Raw genomic sequence first — 20,255 nt, forward strand, 5'->3', positions numbered from 1 at the left:
TGATACACCAATAGCAAATCCTAAATCCAGGAGAGAATCAGAATGAAAGTCTGAGTCAGAGTCAGGAAAACAAAGAGCCTGAAGTTAGAGTGAGTTCAAATGAAAATCAAGGAAATTCCGTGGAGGAAAACGTTCCTCACGATGAGCCTCGAATGAGTTTATATTCGACACCATGTTTGGAAGGTTCTGTTCGAGAGCGAAGATATCCTCTTTGAAACAGAAAACAAGTGGTAAAGTTAAATTTGTAAATATGGAAAAAAAAATAAGTTTATATCCTGTGTTATGTATAAACATGAAAGTTATGTATGATGGTTGTTATGTTGTCTTCTTCATTAAGGAGGTAAAAGTGTAATGTCTGGAAGCTTGTAATGTTTGTAGCTCCACACTGTGGATGTGGACGTATTGTGTACTGCAGTTGCAGGGTTAATAATAAACTGAACCAGGCAAATTTCCAGAGGCTTCCAAGAGAGCTGCCTGCCATGTAGGAAGCTGTGTGTGCTTGTGCTCTGTGAAGATATCACAGTCTAGTGTCCCGTTAGAGACGCAGGAAGAAATAAAGCCGTACCAGAGGCACAAAGGTGAAATGTCTATACCGGCAGACTGCATCCTATGGGGTAATCGGGTAGTTGTGCCAAAAAAGGGCAGGGACACTTTCATTAGTGATCTCCACAGTACCCACCCAGGCATTGTAATGATGAAAGTGATAGCCAGATCCTACGTGTGGTGGCCCGGTATCGATGCAGACTTGGAGGCCTGCATGCACAAATGTAATACATGTTCTCAGTTGAGCAATGCACCCAGGGAGACGCCACTAAGTTTATGGTCTTGGCCCTCCAAACCGTGGTCTAGTGTTCATGTCGACTATGCAGGCCCATTCTTGGGAAAAATGTTTTTAGTGGGTATAGATGCATACTCCAAGTGGATTGAATGTGTGATAATGTCGGCAAGCATGTCCGCTGCCACCATTGAAAGCCTACGGACCATATTTGCCATGAATGGTCTACCTCATGTCCTTGTAAGTGTCGATGGACCGTGCTTTACCAGTGCCGAATTCAAGGAATTCATGACCCGCAATGGGGTCAAACATGTCACGTCTTCCCCGTTTAAGCCAGCATCCAATGGTCAGGCAGAACGAGCAGTGCAAACAATCAAGCAGAGCTTGAAAATGGTAACTGAAGGCTCACTGCAGACTCGCTTATCACAAATCCTGCTTAGTTACCGCACAAGACCCCACTCGCTCACCGGGGTCCCTCCCACTGAACTGCTCGATGAAAAGGGCACTTAAGACGAGGCTCTCGTTAGTCCACTCTGATCTACACGAACAGGCAGAGAGCAGGCGGCTTCAACAGAATACATATCATGATCGCGCAAATGTGTCACGCGAAATTGAAGTAAATGATCCTGTATTTGTGTTGAACTATGGACAAGGTCCCAAGTCGATTGCTGGCACTGTTTTGGCCAAAGAGGGGAGTCTGGTGTTTGTGGTCAAACTCGCAAATGGACTCACCTGCAGAAAACACTTGGACCAAATCAAACTCAGATTTACGGACTATCCAGAACAACCCACAATAGACTCTACCTTTTTCGACCCTCCAACACATACACAAGTGCCAACCGACCCAGCGGTTGACCACGAAGCAGAACCCCATCACCCACAACAACCAAGCAAGGCTCACCACTCCCAACAGTCCAGCAAGGCCCAACAAACGTCTCACCAACACCAGTATTTGCACCGAGACGATCAACCAGGGAAAGGAAGGTCCCCGCCACTCCTTCAGGAGTTTACTGATTCTAAAATGAAGACATTTTCCAGGTGTGTGGTGTAGTTTTGCTCTGAGATGTTTGTGAAAGAGGAGAAGGAATATGAGGTTTTAGTGTAGGACAGAAGTGATGTTGTTTGGTGGAGAAACGACACAATTTCAATCAGTGCAGAGAGAGGTGAGTCAGCGGCAGAGCTGGTCTCCAGTCATCTTGGTTAATCCTTGCCACTAGACCAAGACCTAGCTCTGGCAAGCCCGTGTGGTGGCTGGTGTGTGCAACGGCCACCGCACGTTAAAAAAAATCCAAGCACAGGCATCTTCCACCCTTCGCGATTTAGCTCGGGACCTGGAATATTAGGTCCTTCATTGAAACACCTCTGAACCTTTTGGCGTGGAAGCAAGTCATCCACGATTCGAGGGACTGCCTATGATGATGAAACTTGAGTTCATCCAAAACTCTGCCGTCTATGTGCCAACTCTCATCAAGTCCCTCTCACCCATCTCCCCTGTGCTTGCTGACTGGCTCCCAGTTAAGCAATGCCTCAATTTTAAAATTCTCACCCTGGTTTTCAAATCCCTCCATGGCCTCTTCCCTCCTTATCTCTGTAATCTCCTGCAGCCCTATAATCCCCCGAGACCTCTGCGTTCCACCTATTCTGGCCTTTTAAACATCGACGATTTTAAATGCTTCACCATTGGTAGTTGTGCCTTCAGCTGCCTGGGTCCTAAGCTCTGCAACACCCACCGCCCCACCCCCCCGCCGCCCACCTAAACCTCTCCGCCTCTCCACTTCTCTTTCCTCCTTTAAGAAGCTCCTTAAACCTATCTCTTCAACCAAGCTTTTGGTCATCTGCCCTAACATCTCCTTATATGGCTCAGTGTCAAAAAAATGTTTGCGATAACACTCCTGTGCCTTGGGACGTTTTATGACGTTTAAGCTGCTATATAAATACAAGTTGTCGTATTTGTTCATTGTCAAAGAAATGAAGATAAAGAGGTAGAAATGTCCTGTAAGAAACCGTTGACTGTGTTTACACCAATAAGAGTATGTTTCTGAAACTACAATTATGTGGCTTTCATTATTTTAATCCAAACTAAGATTTTTTTAATGAAAATTGCATTGAAAACAATTAATGGGAAATCTAATCGAAGTGTTAAATTATGTAAGATTTTGTGTGCGAAATTAGTAAATTATTTCCATTTGTTGGAGAGTTGAAAACAACAGTACCTAAAGTTAGGATTAATACTTGAAGCATAAGGGGAAATTTTTCACATTTATTATAATATGGAATGCATTATCATAAGTGGCTATTCAAGCTGAGTTAGTCGTAAGTTTGAGAGAATTAGATAAACACTCAAATTTATTGTGTGAGCTGCGGCTCAGTGAGTAGCAGTCTCACCTCAGAAGGCCATGGATTCAAGCCCTGCTCTAGACCCTTGAGCACAAAAGCCAGGATGACACTCCAGTGCAGTACTGAGGGAATGCTGCACCGTCAGAGGTGCTGTCTTTCGGATGCTATGTTAAACTGAGGCCCCATTTATGCTCTCAGGTGGACATAAAAGATTTCACAGCACTATTTCAAAGAAGAGCAGGGGAGTTATCCCCAGTTTCCTGACTAATGTTTATCCCTAAATCAGCATCACAAAGAACATATTATCTGGTCATTATCACATTGCTGTGTGTGGGAACTTGCTGCGTGCTAAAGTGGTTCAAGAGTGACTGCACCTCAAAAAGTACTTAATTAGTTGTAAAGCGCTTGGGATGCCCGGTGGTCGTGAAAGGTGCTATATAAATGCGTCTTTTTTTTAAATTAAAGGATACAGGGAAAGAGCAGGGAAATGTGATTAGATAGTTCCAAAGGGGGAATCAGCATTGGCACAAGCTAGATGGACTGAATGACCTTGGTCTCATTTATGATTTGCTCTGCAATAGATCTGGTATCAGTGGATCCACATCGCTTGACTTTGCAGGCCTGCAGTGAAGTCTTCACAACAGAAGCTGCTCGACACAGCACTGCTACCTCATTTAAAATGAAGGTTGAGACAGTGGCGTTGTACTGGATGAGAGAGACGTTTGTAGAAGTAATTCTAAAGGCAGCTCTCCTAACCTGTTGTGCTCCCTGTCCCTGAACTGTTCTTTCTATGTGGAATTTGGTCAAATTGGCAAGCCATCTGGAAAAAATACTTTGTGCTTTTGGAAGTATGGAGAAGGAAAGAGAGGAACACGTCATTTGGAGGGTCAGTGGAATCCTTGCATTGTTGCCAATATATTGGTTTTAATTTTGTAGAGGGTGATGCAGTATTGGTAGTCTGTGTCCTGAAGGTCACATGGTTTTGCACTCCTCAGCTTCTATTTCAAGATAAATCATGCTTTTTTTGTGTAATTGGCATTTCTTTGATTACCTGTCAGGAGTTAAAAAGCAGCCTTTACCTAATGATTGGTGTAAATACATTGGGGCCAAAATTGCCCGCCACCCAAAATGGGACACACACACCCCGTTTCAATGGTTTTTAACCGCAGCTGTGGTTGAGGTGGCTTCTTGAGCAAAATTCCGCTCTTTGTTTTTTTTTTATTCGGATCCAGAAGTCGCTCTTGATGGGGGCGGTGACTACATGAAAGGGGCGGATACGTGGCGGTGGCAACACCTGAGGGGCAGAAGTTGGGGGCGGAGTGACCGCCGCGAAGACGTCATCACGTCGCTGCGTCACCACGGCTTTCCCTTCACTTAAAGAGGAGCGCCTCCGCGAGTTTAAAACTTTGGCCCACTGGGCCACCAGGGAGGGTTTCGGCTGGGCCAGCAGCCTGGCACCCAAGAGGGGTTGCCAGACTATCTGTTGGCAGCCCGGCCGAACTCGGAGGCATAATTATCGGGCCGACCTGGTTGTCACTGACAAAAAAAACATGGCAGTGCGTCCTCCCCTTTAAGAGAAGCTGCACCGCCGTTGCAAAAGGCCACAGCCTCACTGAACCACCAGAAAAAAACAGGTTTTGTTCCCGCCGAGCGGGCTGAAGATTTTCAGAGGGGAATGTCGCCATTGGGGGGTGGGGAGGGGTAGATTGGTGGTGCTCACGGTGATGACGCACTTAAGACGGATCGGCAGCAGTGGAGGGAATTGGGGCACCGCCGGGAAACTTTGGAAGGGTAATTAGGCTATCAGCGGCCATTCTATGAAAAGTCGGCAGGGTCTCCACTCCGCCGCATGGCCGTCGATTTGCGGTGGTAACAGGCCTTGAGGAGTGGGGCAACTTCAACCCCAAGCATTTTTCATTTTTATCTTATTTGGTTTTAACCCTGTTTAAGAATCAGTTCTTGTTGTGCAGCAGGCATGTGATGTATTCTTTAACAGATTTTTAAAAAATAATCAAGCAATCCTTGAAAGATTTGACAGCAGGAATGTGTGATTGATCATTGAAAAGTACCGCTTTATAATTCCTGCATATTGTTGGTTTATCTTACCAATGATCTAAGTTTTCTTCCTTGGCTAGCTCTCCTTCTGTCAAGTGAAAGTGTTGATCCTCACTTGGGGAGGTGTTGACAGGGCGTCCTCCAATACCTCTCCCACATGCCCGTTATTTGTGTATTAACCTTGATGGTATGTCAGGAAGCTATAGGACCATGTGTGGGGGAGTGGCAGCCCAGCATTGTTCAGTCCTGCCCTGATGTGACGATCACTGGATAACAATTCAGGGGTTGAAGGGATACGGGTGTAGGATGGGTAAATGTGATTCCGACAATTTGCTTGCATGGCGGGTAAATACCAATACGGTCTGGATGGGTCAAATGGCCTGGTTCCATGATGTAAATATAAAAAAAGCTTCCCTGATAGCTCGGTCAGTTTTTTTTTTTCCGCCTATGTCACACAGGTTTATGTCAGGTCTTTGAGTTAGCTGATCAAACCCAGAGTGGCAGGGGTGCTACAATTAGCCTTGGCATTCCTGGGTTAGGGAGAAGAACATTGGCTAGAATTCCTGCTCTTGGTTGCTATTTACTGACCCTTGCTGCATGTTGGGTGAGGACAGGATTTGGTTTCACTGTCATCGCCCTTCATGGTTGAATTACCTGATGCATACTATCAAGAGTGACGCATGAATAATGATCATTTGTGCACCTGTGGAATTGTACCCCTGTGAGGAATCCATGTACACAGTGCTATAAAACAGCTCACCTATCCACTGTGTGCACATCCCCAGTGACCCTGCTCCCTTGGTGTTTTTGTCCCACGCTTGGAATTGCCTTGTTTCTGTTTATGTCCCTCTGTCAGCAGTACAGCAAACTGTCCCACAGAGCAGGAGCAGAAGCCTGAAGCATTCGCACAGGTTTGCTCAGCATTGAGGCGGGCAGATCAGCCAAGTTCCCAATCATGCAACCTGCTGCTTCTCAACACGGGAGATCACTTTATTGCTGCCAAATGATGTGGAACAACAAATTGGCAATGAAAGCTGACACTTCACAAACTTGTGGGTTGAATTGGCACAGCGTAACTTTAATCAACCAATGCATTAACACTTTCATCTAAAATTTCTTTGCCCCCGATCTTAATCGAGGCATTTAAAATAAATGAGTTTCTCACCATTTTTTTTTCTCGGCCAACTTACCTAGCATGCTGTATCTTGCAGGGTCTGTGCTGCGATGGTACAGTCTGGCACTCCGCTTCTGTGCTGGGCTGCGACCACGGCATTCCACATCCCCGGTGGCATAGACAAGGCCCCTCGCCCACTGTAGAGCTCACGGCATGCCCTCCCCTTTAATGGAAGGGGAGGGCCCTGTCCTTGTGCCAGCACTATGCGGAGAGGCCACGTAGCACTGGAAAATTTGCGCGCTTACCGTTCTGGTCCCATCCCTGGGCGAAAGTGGAGCATCCGACATTGCGCTTCACTTCCTCTTGGGGGCAGTACCCCCAATTTTGCAGCCGGGGCGGGACTTCCGCGCCAGCCGCAGGAAGTCCTACCTCGCTTCGGCTGTCACCCTAAACGGGGCGATACCCAATTTCGACCCCTAAATCTCTTCTTGGGAACCTGATCTTTCGGTTGGTACATATCACAAAATGCTGTGAAGTTTCTCCGTTTGCGTGTAGCCCTGGTTCAAAGATGCAGAACTTTTGAAGGAGTCATGTTGGTATTTCAGGAGCAACAGCAAGTACTTCAGCAAAATATTTTGCGGAAGGGCACAGAAAGTCTCCAATGGAGAAAGCACTGAGTAGATTGGCAGCCTCCACCACCGCCTTTACTCTGAAGCTATTTTACGGGCCAGTTGGTAGGAAATGGGCATTTGCCAGTATGTGGACTATTTAATATAGGATCCACCTACTGGACTATTGTGGTAATGGAGCCTCTGCTGTTTACAACAAGAATAAAAGGAATGGAGCCATCTTGGAGTCCTGTGTGTGTTATGGTGTCGTAAGGAAGGTACCACAGAGTATACACAGCAAATTGCATCAGGCTGGGTCCCATTGTTTTGAGATCATCCACACAACACTCCTGAAGATATCTGGGTCTGTTGTCAATTCTGCATTATTTCATACTAGAATATACAGACTTTTTTTTAATAACATTGCATGTTCTGAAGAATGATCCAGAGCAGAATATCTGGCATCAAATCCAAACACGTAACTGACATTTCTGGCTATATGTCGGTGAATTGACATTTTTAAAATATATTCATCCCACGCCTAATCCCTGATCATGACAAGTTGCTCCATAGACCTCTTTCTGTTGCCATGGCAACCAGCTGTCAAAGGTCAAGGATGGCATGCATTAATTGCATCTTTTAATTATTTTTTCTCGGGGTGGGGTGGGGGCGCGGTGTTAAATGAAGAATCAAGGTGAAGAATCAAGGTGAATGACCAAGGTGCAGGCCACTATTGAGTTGGGAAAGAATAAAAGAGATGAGATAAATCATGAAATAGTGATTTAAATATTGTCAAGCCTAGTTTTTAAAAGCTTGAAGATCTTGGAAGAAAGCATAATCTGAAGAAAGTAAGGAGGTCTACAGGTTCGAGGCGTTTGGAAAGTATGTATAGATACCAGCCATCAGCAGTAAAGCTAACAATCAGTATTAAGGTTATAAACAGAAAATGCTGGAAACACTGAGCATCTGTGGAGGGAGAAAGCGAGTTGGCATTTCAGGTCGGTGACCTTTCATCACCCTCACTAATTCTGTCTCCAAACTCATTATTTTTAAGTACAAGGATCCTCCTAAACTAATTTATATATGTTTAAAAACTAAAAGCTCCCTCAGCCTCTCTTTCAAACTAAATTATTCTGGGTTTTGTTCCATTGAAATCTGATTCACTTCATCCAGCTGTCTAGTTTGACTTCTTGATGTGTTACAAGAGAACTGTGTATGTGACTGTAAGGAAACTGTATTTTTTTTAAAGCATGTTCGAACTTGTATCCCGTACCTTTTATTATAAGGCTGCCAAACCTTGACTGCCATTCTGTTTTATGTTCCGTCTTTTAGCACTTTCATTATAGTATGCAAACCTCGTTATGGGCTGCAGACTGCTGGTCAACCAGGGATAGCGTTTGATGAAACTACAGTGTAGTCTGATTGGTGTAAGCTGACATCTCACTGGCTCTTTGGTTTTGAATTACATTAATGTGGCTTGACAGAGAATACCTCAGCTTCACAGATGTCGTGACTCAGCACCCTGCGAAGAATGGCATTGTGTTGAAAACGAATCTCGCACTGTTCATCAAAAAAACTACACACTGGGACTTTTGGATAGTAATATGGATTGAATACCTCCTACTTGCCTAACTAGCACAGGATGTCAATAATAAGTACAAAATGCTGCTTTCAGACAGTGGAGAAGGGGACATTGTGAAGTAATTAAGTAAAATGGAACGTTGGAGACCAGCTGCTTACCTTGAATATCAGTAACGGTTCGGCATGAGCTGAACTGATGTATTATGCCAGGTGATGGGTGACACGCACTGCTGTGAAGCTGCAATTATAAGACAAGTTAGACAGTGTAAAATTGAGCACCTTTCATGAAGAATTATTGTAGCTGACCTATAATATCATTTGTTTTTCCCGATTTGTTGAATAATACTTGTGTGGTGGAAGTTCAAACTACGGGAACCAAGACCGTTGCTTATTGATATTTAAACTAGGCAGGAGAAGCATTTGGATTTCTAGTTTCATGTGACTGAAGTAGGTCTATCTCCTCCTCCCTATCCCTCCCCATTCCATCAACCACAATTTGAGACTGAAGCATTTAAGAAACCTGTAGCCCGGGCATCATTTCTGAATGCTTTCACAAAAACTGGCAAAGATTCGTGCTATCTATTCTGTTCATAGATTTAGCCCCAAGAGCTTTGTATGAGGTTTAACAGGTCTTTTTAAAATCCTGTGTCTTAAATACTGCAGTTTGAGTAGTAGAATGAAAGTGCTCATCCTTAAATTGAAACTATATTTACATAGATAATTTTGATTTTTTTAAATTCAAATATTGTTCCAGATACTATCTCAGTTTTTCTGCTAATGTGTAGTTGGTCTTTGGTTGCTTGCTGTTTGAATCTCATTGAATGTTGCACAAGACTGCTTATGTTCCAATTCTTTTGATTTGAAAGATGCTCCTGCTTTATATGTTTAAAAGGGGCACAATTGCTACCTGTCCATGAAGTAGTAAGTGGGAATTTAAACACGTGCTTGAAATAAGTTGTACTTTTAATAACCCTTTTATTTTAAACTATTCCCCCGCCCACCCCCCACCTCACTCCTCAAACAGGAAAAGACCGTCGCCTTAAAAAAGCTAGTGGAAGGAAAAGACTGAAGCGAGTTGGGGACTTACTGAAAAGTGGACCAAGAAATCATCGAAGACGTAAAGTTGCTAAAGTGTGGCTGTTCTGAGTTTATCAGCTGAGCCAACTGACATCTGACCATGTCAACAGCTTTGAAGCAAGTGTTCAATAAGGACAAGACCTTTCGGCCAAAGAGGAAATTTGAACCCGGCACTCAGAGGTTTGAACTCCATAAGAAAGCACAGGCCTCCTTGAGCTCGGGAGTGGACCTGAAGGGAGCCGTACAACTGCCCAATGGTGAAGACCTTAATGATTGGATTGCTGTTCATGTAGTGGACTTCTTTAATCGCATTAATCTGATCTATGGGACGATATGCGAGTTCTGTACTGACAGGAGCTGCCCTATCATGTCAGGAGGACAGAAGTATGAGTACCGGTGGCAAGATGATCACAAATACAAAAGACCAACTGCACTTCCAGCTCCACAGTACATGAGCCTCTTGATGGATTGGATTGAGGTCCAAATTAACAATGAAGAAATCTTCCCAACAAGCATTGGTGAGTCACCTTTAAATTCAGGGGAAGGACTGCGTTATACCAGCAGGATATTGGGGTCAATCTTAACCTAACCCGCCTGTCAGATGACTGATGAGATCGAGTGGAACACCGGTTTTACACCCCGCCCGATTTTACTCTCCATTGAAGTCACCGGAAATGAATATTGGCCGTGGTGTAAGACTGGCATTCCACCCAATCCCGTGGGATTCCCGCCCGGCCAGTTAGGTTACAATTACCCATTGCCTCTGGGGACAGCCTTGCTTTTCTGACTGACATTATTGAAAAATAAATGAATAGAAAATTGGGAAAATCACACCCACATCTGTGTGACCACTGGATGAAACTCCCTGCCAATAGCATGCATTTCTAAAATTAGCCCTTGTGAGAAAAATATCTTAGCTCTGTACATTTGTTGTAACAGTTAAACATGCCAAAGCTATTATAGGGCACCAGTTGAGAGTTTTGATATGCAATGTTTGAGCCATGATGGGGATGAATGGTGGGGGAGGGGGATTAGAATGGGATGCAACTGTTGCTGACCATCCAATTCATTGCTTATACCTATTTGGTTAAATTTAAAAATTGTTTCAAATCTTGTGCTCTGCTTGATGCAGAGGGTTTCTTGAACATTGAGTGATTAGTAAGCAAATTCAGAAATTGATTTCAAATAAATGTAGGTAGCTGTCACATAGTATAGTAGTGAAAAGATTGGAATTTGACTGCACTGTTGATGAAATCTTAATTGAAAAAGTAATGGGAGATTTCTGACAAGGCCATCTTGAATTCTAATTGATTCTTTCATGTCTCCATCTTGGGTGCGAGAAATGGGAGCAGTGTCACTGAGCACAGTGACGTAACTGTTCACGTGGTAATTGTGTTCAATTTTTAAAAATCTCTCCAATTAAAAATTGAGGACACTTGGCAGAATGCAGAAATTGTATAAGAACATAAGAAATAGGAGCAGGAGTAGGCCATAATGCCCCTCAAGCCTGCTCCGCCATTCAATAAGATCATGGCTTATCATCAACCCCCAACTCCACTTTCCTGCCCAATCTCCATATCCCTTGATTCCACTAGACTCCAAAAATCTATCTATCTTAGCCTTGAATATACTCAGAGACTCAGCATCCACAGCCCACTGGGGCAGAGAATTCCAAAGACTCTCAACCCCTCTGAGTGAAGAAATTCCTCCTCATTAAATGGCCTACCCCTTATCCTGAAACTATGCCCCCTAGTTCTAGACACTCCAGCCAGGGGAAACAGCCTCTCAGCATCTACCCTGTCAATCCCCTTCAGAATCCTGTATGTTGCAATGAGGTCACCTCTCATTCTTCTATAGGCCCATTCTACACAATCTCTCATCATAAGACAGCTCTCTCATCCCAGGAATCAACCTATTGAACCTTTGTTGCACCACCTCTAAGGCAAGTATATCCTTCCTTAGATAAGGAGACCAAAACTGTGCACAGTACTCCAGGTGTGGGCTCACCAAGGCCCTATACTATTGCGGCAAGACTTCTTTATTCTTATATTCCAACCTCCTTGTAATAAAGGACAACATGCCATTTGCCTTTCTTATTGCTTGCTGAACCTGCATGCTAGCTTTCTGTGTTTCTTGAATGAGGACACCCAATTCTCTCAACACCAATATTTAAAAGTTTCTTGCGATTTAAAAAATATTATTTTTTTCTATTCTTCCTACCAAAGTGAATAACCTCACAATTCCCTACATTTTACTCCATCTGCCACCTTACTGCCCACTCACTTAGTCTATCCATATATATCCTTTTGCAGACTCTTTGGGGTTGAAATGTTGGCGCACCTATGGATTTTTGACTGGTACTTACCGCTGGAACTCCTGGTACGGTAAGTAGATCCATTTTCAGGACTTTGAAATTTTTTCAAAGTCCTACAGGAAATGGATCATAATGGGGGCGGACCTTAGTTTCAAACCCAGGCTGACTGGCTGAAAATGGGTTGCTCGGAGCCTCTGCCGCTGTCAAACAGTGCATGTGCATCACCACACTCTCTCCCTTCTGTTAAAGGGGAGCGAATCTATCATTTATTTAACTTTGGCCACTGGACCACCAGGCAGGGTTTTGGCTGGGCCAGTGGCCTGGCACCCAAGAATGGGTGGCAGGCTGCTCATTGGCGGCCTGGCCGAACCTGGGGGCAGTATTTTGAAGGCCTATCAGCAAATCGGCCGGCAACAATTTCTCCATTGCGGCCGTGGCAGTGGGCCATCCCCTTTAAGGGCAGCTGCGCGGCTGGGCCGCTCTCAATACGGAGATGGTGCACCGCAGAAATATCCACCGGGGGCACCACGCGGCGGGGGATGGACAGATGGAGCTGAAAATTGCTGGTAAGTATTTTTTTTTATTGATTTAAATTGCCGGTGCAACTACTTGGGCGAATGAGGTCCAGGCCGAAAAATCCCTGACCTGAATTTAGGGTGGCCTGTTGACCCCAAAGCGGCGGCCATTTGATTTTTAGGAATGGCTCCCGCAAACGGGCATTAATGGGTCTCTTTGAGACCCTGAATTTCGGCCCCTTTGTGTTCTCCTCACAGCTTACTGCCAACTCGCTTTGTATCGTCAGCAAACTTGGATACATTACTCGATCCCTTCATCTAGGTCTTTAATATAGATTGTAAATTGTTGAGGCCCCAGCACTGATCCTTGCAGCACCTCACTAGTTACAGCCTGCCAACCTGAAAAAGACCCGTTTATCCCGACTCTCTGTTTTCTCTCCGTCAACCAATCCTCTATCCATGCTAATACATTACCTCCAATCCCATGAGCCCTTATTTTGTGTAATAACCTGTTATGTGGCACCTTATCGAATGCCTTTTGAAATCCAAATATACTATATCCACTGGTTCCCCTTTAACTACCCTGCTAGTTACATCCTCAAAAACACAAATTTGTCAAACACAATTTCCCTTTCATAAAACCATGTTGACTCTGCCTAATCATGTTATGATTTTCTAAGTGCCCTGATACCACTTCCTTAACAATGGATTCCGGTATTTTCCCGATGATTGATGTCTGGCTAACTGGCCTGTAGTTCCCGGTTTTCTCTCTCCCTTCTTTCTTGAATAGCGTTGTAACATTTGTTACCTTCCACTCCGCTGGGACCGTTTTGGAAGATCAAAACCAATGCATCCATTATCTCTGCAGCCATCTCCTTTTAGAACCCTAGGATGTATGCCATCAGGTCCAGGTTATTTGTCGGCTTTTAGTCCCATTAGTTTCTCGAGTACTTTTTCTCTACTTGTATTAATTACATTTGGATCCTCACCCTCATTAGATGCTTGGTTCCCCACCATTGTAGGTATGTTTTTTGCTTCTTCTACTGTGAAGACAGATACAAAATATTTGTTTAATGTTTTTGCAATTTCCTTATTCCCTAAAATAATTTCTCCTGCCTCATCCTCTAAGGGACCAATGTTTACTTTTGCTACTCTCTTCCTTTTTACATACTTGTAGAAGCTCTTACAATCTGTTTTTATAATTCTTGCTAGTTTTCTCTCATTCTATTTGTTCGCTGTTTATCAATTTTTGGTTATCCTTTGCTGGTTTCTGAAATGCTCCCAATCCTCAGGCTTACTATTATTATTCACAACATTATAAGCAGCTTCTTTCAATCTAATGTGATCCTTAATTTCTTTAGTTGGCCACGGATGGATCACTTTTCTTGTGGAGTTTTTGTTTTTCAATGGAATGTATTTTTGTTGAGAATTATGAAATATTTCTTTAAATGTTAGCCACTGCTTATCTACTGCCATACCTTTTAATCTAGTTTTCCAATCTACCATTGCCAACTCGCCCTTCATACCTATGTAATTGGCTTTATTTAAGTTTATGACTCTAGTTTCAGACTTAGGCAAGTCACTCTCAAATATAATGTGAAATTCTATCGTATTAAGGTCACTCTGCCCCAAAGGATCCCTTACTATGAGATTGCTAATTAACCCTGTCTCATTACACAAAACAAGATCTAAAATAGGCTGTTCCCTGGTTGGTTTCATGACGTATTGTTCTAGGAAACTGTCCCGAATGCATTCCATGAACGCATCCTCCAGGCTCGATTAATATTCTGTCCAACAGTATAGCTACTGTTAGAGGGCCTATATACTACTCCCACCAGTGTTTTCTGCCCCTTGTTATTCCTTATCTCCACCCATACTGATTCTACTTCCTGATCTTCCGAGCCGATATCCTTTCTCTCCACTGTCCTTATGTCACCCTTTATTTTCAGGGCTACCCACCCTCCTATTCCATTCTGCCTGTCTTTTCAAAACGTCAAGAACCCTGGAACATTTAGTTCCCAACCTTGGACACCTTGCAACTACATCTCTGTAATGGCTATTAGATCAAATCCATTTGTGCCACTAGTTCATCTATCTTGTTACAAATGCTTCATGCAGTCAGATAAAAAGCCTTTAATTTAATTTTTTTTAACCAGTATTCCCTGCTTTGACCTTATTCTTTGTTGCACGGCAACTGTTAAACTTTCTGTCCCTTCCAGTCACACTCTACTTATTTTTACCCAAATCGCTACAATGTTCTATTGCATTGACCTTCCTCTTTTTAGATTTCTAAATTTCACCTCACCTGACCCTCCCGACCCCCCCACCCCCCTAATTTTTAGTTTAAAGCCCTATCTACAGCCCTAGTTATTTCATTCACCAGGACGCTGGTCCCAGCCCGATTTCAGTGGAGCCTGTCCCGATGGAACACCTCCTTCTTTCCCCAGTACTGGTGCCAGTGCCCCATGAAGCAAAACCCCTTCTTCCCACACCACTCTTTGAGCCACACATTTAACACTCTGATCTGCTTGACCGCATGCCAATTTGCTCGTGGCTCAGGTAGTAATCCAGAGATTATTACCCTTGAGGTTCTGCTTATTAATTTAGACCCTAGCTCCTCAAACTCCCTCAGCAGAACCTCATTCTTATTTCTACCTTTATCATTGGTTCCTACATGGACCACGATAACTGGAACCTTCCCCTCCCACTACAAGTTCTGCTCTAACATCGAGGAAATATCCTTTACCCTGGCACCGGGCAGGCAACTCAACCTCTGGCACTCCCTATCGTGACTGAAGAGAACAGTATCTATCCCCCTGACTATACAGTCCCCTACCACTTCAACATTCCTCCCCCCATTTGGATGGCCCCCTGTACCACGGTGCCATGGGTCAGTTTCCCCAACCTCCCTGCAGTTCTTTTCCTCATCCATACAGGTAGCAAGTACCTTGTACCTGTTGGACAGAGTCAAGGGCTGAGGCTCCTCCATCACGACATCCTGGGTCTCTATACCTGCCTGACTCACAGTCACACCCTCCTGTCCCTGACCACTGACTAACTCTAAAGTACTATTTAACCTTAAGGGTGTGACTGTATCCTGCAACAAAGTGTCCAGGTAATTCTCCCCCTCCCTGATGCATCGCAATGTCTGCAGCTCGTACTTCAGCTCAACAATTCTGAGCCGAAGTTCCTCAAGTTGCAGACACTTTCTGCAGATGTGGTTGCTCGGGATCGTCATGCTCTCCACAAACTCCCACATGCTGCAGTTACGACACACCACCTGCCCTGCCATCTCTAACTTTGTTTAATTAATTAATTAGTTACAGCTTTTATTCAATCGATATATTTGTTTTATTGTTTAATTATTTCATCTGTTTTGTTATTAATTTAATGAGTACTAGCAAGTTACAGTTTCTCAGCTCTTAATTTAACCCCTTCCCTAACTTGGACAGCAAAGAAAAGTTGTAATACTCACCAACCAATCACCGACCTGTTCTCCTGTGATGTCACCCTTTGATTTTTTATTAATTGTTGTTTTTAAGATGGGGTATGACAAACTAGTGGCTATGCTGTAGTGTGACCTGTTGCATTATTAGCATACTCAAACATAAAGATTGTCTTTACTTCCTGGGGTACCAAGTCTCTATCTGTATGTTTAATCATTGTACTACTTTATTTATATACAATCTATTGAGAAAAAATTTGAATACTTAAAAAAATGGGACCATTTTTGTGAAATGTGACATTAAGCAACTTGATGTCAGTTCAAGGGGGCTAGGATAATACTGGCCCCCAGTGGAATTCAATTAGCATTCCTTCACTCTGATTTGAAGCTTCATTTCAGACTCCCTCTGAGTCCCAACTAGATAAGCAAATGTGTAAGAATTCTGTGTCCATTGCCTGCTGTAGTTTTGTGCAATCCTGTTGCTAATGCATTCATAAACAGTGTCTCTCGAGTGAAGAGGCCCTATCCCACAGCACTGTTGTGTGGGAACATGTGATATATATTTTGTACTAAACACCAAATCAAGCATTATTCGTAGATTTAAAAATAATGGGTGAAGTGAGGACATTGTTTCAACACAGTACAAACATTGAAGCGTAAAAGGTAAATATATAGCAGCAGATTAAAGCCACAAGACCTACCCATTGTGCACCGTGTACTTTAGACTTGCCTATAGATTCGGCACTAATTATCTACTGCCCCGACCTAAGTAATTCATTCAAATACTTGAGCTCTCTTGCTGTAGGAGACCTGACTTGCCAATTCACATTGGAATGATAAATCAGTGACATAAGACGAATTGCGATGTGTTGAAGCTATCTTTGCCATAGACTGTTTTACTTCGTCAATTAATTTGGTATTCAACACTGTCCTTCAGATTTTTGATGCTGGCATCCTTTATTGTTTAAAGGGACATTGTTTTTAAGTTCAGTAGGGTTGAAAAGTAAACTGTTGAAAAATGGGCCACTATGTGATGCATTGGTTTAGTATTCTGATATTTTCTCTCTTGGACCTGGGTTTGTGGAGCCCAAATTGGCTGGATGAAAATCTATCTCAATTGGTTGTAAGGGTCCTACATACAACAACAACAGCTTGCATTTATATAGCCTGTTTAATGTTAAAGAAAATGTGCCAAAGGATTATGCCACAGAGGCATAATCAGACAAAAATCAATGCCAAGCCAGTGAAGGGGATATTAGGATATGTGACCAAGAGCTTGGTCAAAGAGGTAGGTTTTAAGGAGCGTCTCAAAGGAGGAATGAGAGGTTTAAGGTGGGAATTCCAGAGTATGGGTCCAAGACGGCTGAAGACACGGCTGCCAATGGTGGGGCAAAGGGAGGGGGTTGCAGAAGAGGGTGGAGTTAGGGTGGCAGAGTGGGTGTTGTAGGGCTGGGGAGGTTCAGAAATGTTTAGGGACAAGGCAATGAAGGGAGTTAAACACGAGCATGATAATTCTAAACTGGAAGCTAATATAGATCCTCAAGGACAGGGATGATGGGTGAATGGGACTTAGTGTGAGTTAGGCTACGGGCAGCAGAGTTTGGATGAGCTGATGAGCATGTGGTTCTGTCAGTCTGACCTGGCTCTGGAATGGAGGATGCAACAAATGTAAAAATATGGATTTAGAGAGTCACCTGGCTCATCAAGCCTACTGTACACCCATATTTTTCCATATGGGCACCACTCCACCCATTTGATCACCTGGGGGAAAGTGCTGCATAAATAATTTTGACAAGGTAGTCGACCAAAATTGCAGAATATTATGTTTTAATCACACATTAACTTTTTGTCCTGACCTACTGCTCGCCGCTGACCCCCTCTCCCCCACATCCCCCCACCCCAACAAATTGCAGAAGTAGAAGAACCATTGTGATCTGTTTGTATTTTAGATTTCCCCCTCCTTTCCAGAAGGTGTTGCTGGGCTACGTTTCCAAGCTTGTTGACCTCTGGACGTCACCCACTTGTAATTAGTCACTTGCAAGCTTTAACAGTGAGTGTTTTCCTGCAGACTATGCATCCACATGGGGCAGGGTTGGAGGGGTGGGGGGGAACGGGCTGGCTGGAGTGGGGGGGGCAGCACAGCCAAAGCTCAAACACCCATACATTCCAGACATTCAGCAGGGGTTAATGGTCAGGAGCAGAAAGGCTTGTTATGTTTTACCCCCTTCCTTAACCCCAGACCACTGAGACAAGTGTGCTTCCTCCACAACCGATCCCACAACTGAGATCAATTTACTTTGTACAGACTGCCAATTGAATCCACAGCCATGCCTCTCGCTATTTCTGTAATCTCCAACCCAACGATGCTCTAAGATATCTGCACTCCTCCAATTCTGGCCTCTTGAGCATCCCTGATTTTAATTGCTCCACCATTGGTGGCCGTGCCGTTAGCTGCTTAGGCCCAAAGCTCTGGAATTCCCTCCCTAAACCTCTCTACCTCTATCTCTCTCTCCTTCTTTAAGACGTCCTTAAAACCTACCTCTTTGACCAAGCTTTAGGTCATCTGCCCTAATATCTCCTTATGTGGCTCGGTGTCAAGCTTTGTTAATCTTTCTTGTGAAGCGCCTTGGGATGTTTTACTACATTAAAGGTGTTGTATAAATACTTCTTGTTGTTGAATCTGAGAGTCCCATACCACCACCCCCACCTTCACTGGATATAGCTCAGCTAAACTCAATAAAAGGCACAAAGAGAGCTCTGAAATAGTATTTAATTGTCTGTCTATAACCTCACATCCTCTTCCCTACCAGATATTTATCCAGGTAGGGAGTTGGAAAGAATTGATAAGGGACCTGCCTTGAATTGGATGGATTAGCATGTATTTGCAAAAGGCATTCTGTGAGGTGGGTAAATTCTTTTCCAGCCTGAGTCCCAGAGATGGCCGTGATTTGCTGTGGAGAGGAGGACATCCCAATGTGTTTACAATTTGCTGCTGTTTTCCTTAAGAAAATTCATTGTTTACAGTTTACTGTTGGAATTCCTGGCATTTTTGGACAGAACTTTGCTAATATAATTGTATGCTCATGTCTGAAATACGAAGTGTTTTTTTCAGAAGTTCTTTTTTGAAATTTGTGACACTTCAATATAAGTTCTGTAATACCCTGTTACTATCCAAGTACTGCTTGATGAAACCCAGAGCGAGGGTGGGTAACTTGGCTGTGATGCCCCCCCCCCCATAGGTAAATAGCCTAATATTTAGGAAGCAGTAGCGGGGCATTTGGAAATTCAATCAAGCAGAGTCAGCATGATTTTATGAAAGGGAAATCATGTTTGACAAATTTGCTGGAGTTTTTTGAGGATGTAATGAGCAGGATGGATAAGGGGGAACCAGTGGATGTGGAGTATTTGGATTTGGATTTGGAAAGGGGAATCAAGGGATATGGTGAGAAAGCAGGAATGGGGTACTGAAGTTGCATGTTCAGCCATGAACTCATTGAATGGCGGTGCAGGCTAGAAGGGCCGAATGGCCTACTCCTGCACCTATTTTCTATGTTTCTATATTTGATAAGATTCCACATAAAAGGTTACTGCACAAGATAAAAGTTCACAGGGTTGGGGGTAATATATTAGCATGGATAGAGGATTGGCTAACTAACAGAAAACAGAGAGTCAGGATAAATGGGTCAATTTCCGGTTGGCAAGCAGTGACTAGTGTGGTGCTGCAGGGATTGGTGCTGGGTCCTCAACTATTTACAATCTATATTAATGACTTGGATAAAGGGACCGAGTGTAATGTAGCCAAGTTTGCTGATCGGACAAAGATGGGTGGGAAAGCAAATTGTGAGGAGGACACAAACAATCTGCAAAGGGATAGAGACAGGCTAAGTGAGTGGGCAAAAATTTGGCAGATGGAGTATAGGGCCCAAGTTTCGGGCCGCGCCTAGAACGGCGCAGCCCGGACCTGGACTCTCGTTTTTCGTGCCATAAAATGCGCCTAAAAAAAACTCACCTATTCTCCGTCTCCCTGCAGGTCTTCTGGAGCTGGGCGCGGCGCAGCACGAGCTGTGGGGGGCGGAGCCAGGTCCCTGCGCTGAAAACAGTGCCGGGACCTCTGCACATGCGCGCTACAGTGGGCGCGCATGTGCAGTAGCTCCAGGCGCCCAAAACTGTGTGAGAGGAGCCCGAAGCACGCAGCCCCTAGCCCTGGCTGAATGGCCTCACTGGGGCTGCATGGATAAGGCTAACCTCCCACGCCCAGCTCCTACTTCCTACGACCAGACCGACCCGACTTGACTCCCGCTCCCCCCCGCACCCCCGCCCGACTGGACCCCGATCCCCGCTCCCCCGGACCCGACCTGATCCGACCTCCGCTCTCCCTCCCCCCCCTCCCCCGGCGACCCGACCTCCGCTCTCCACCTTCCCTCCCCCCCCCCC

General features: G+C 44.3%; 1 protein-coding gene across 1 annotated transcript in view; it reads left to right on the forward strand.

Annotated features, from left to right (window-relative positions):
* The window catches only part of LOC139242088 (MOB kinase activator 3B), a 237,260-nt gene that overhangs the window by 144,062 nt on the left and 72,943 nt on the right, over nucleotides 1-20,255 (forward strand). The window contains exon 2 of the mRNA XM_070870248.1: nucleotides 9,495-10,065. Coding sequence (XP_070726349.1) covers nucleotides 9,648-10,065 — 418 coding nt within the window. The 5' untranslated portion in view covers nucleotides 9,495-9,647. The remainder of the gene's footprint in view (nucleotides 1-9,494; nucleotides 10,066-20,255) is intronic.

Source organism: Pristiophorus japonicus, chromosome 1 (assembly GCF_044704955.1).
Source record: "Pristiophorus japonicus isolate sPriJap1 chromosome 1, sPriJap1.hap1, whole genome shotgun sequence".
In the NCBI taxonomy this organism is placed as follows: Eukaryota; Metazoa; Chordata; class Chondrichthyes; family Pristiophoridae; genus Pristiophorus; species Pristiophorus japonicus.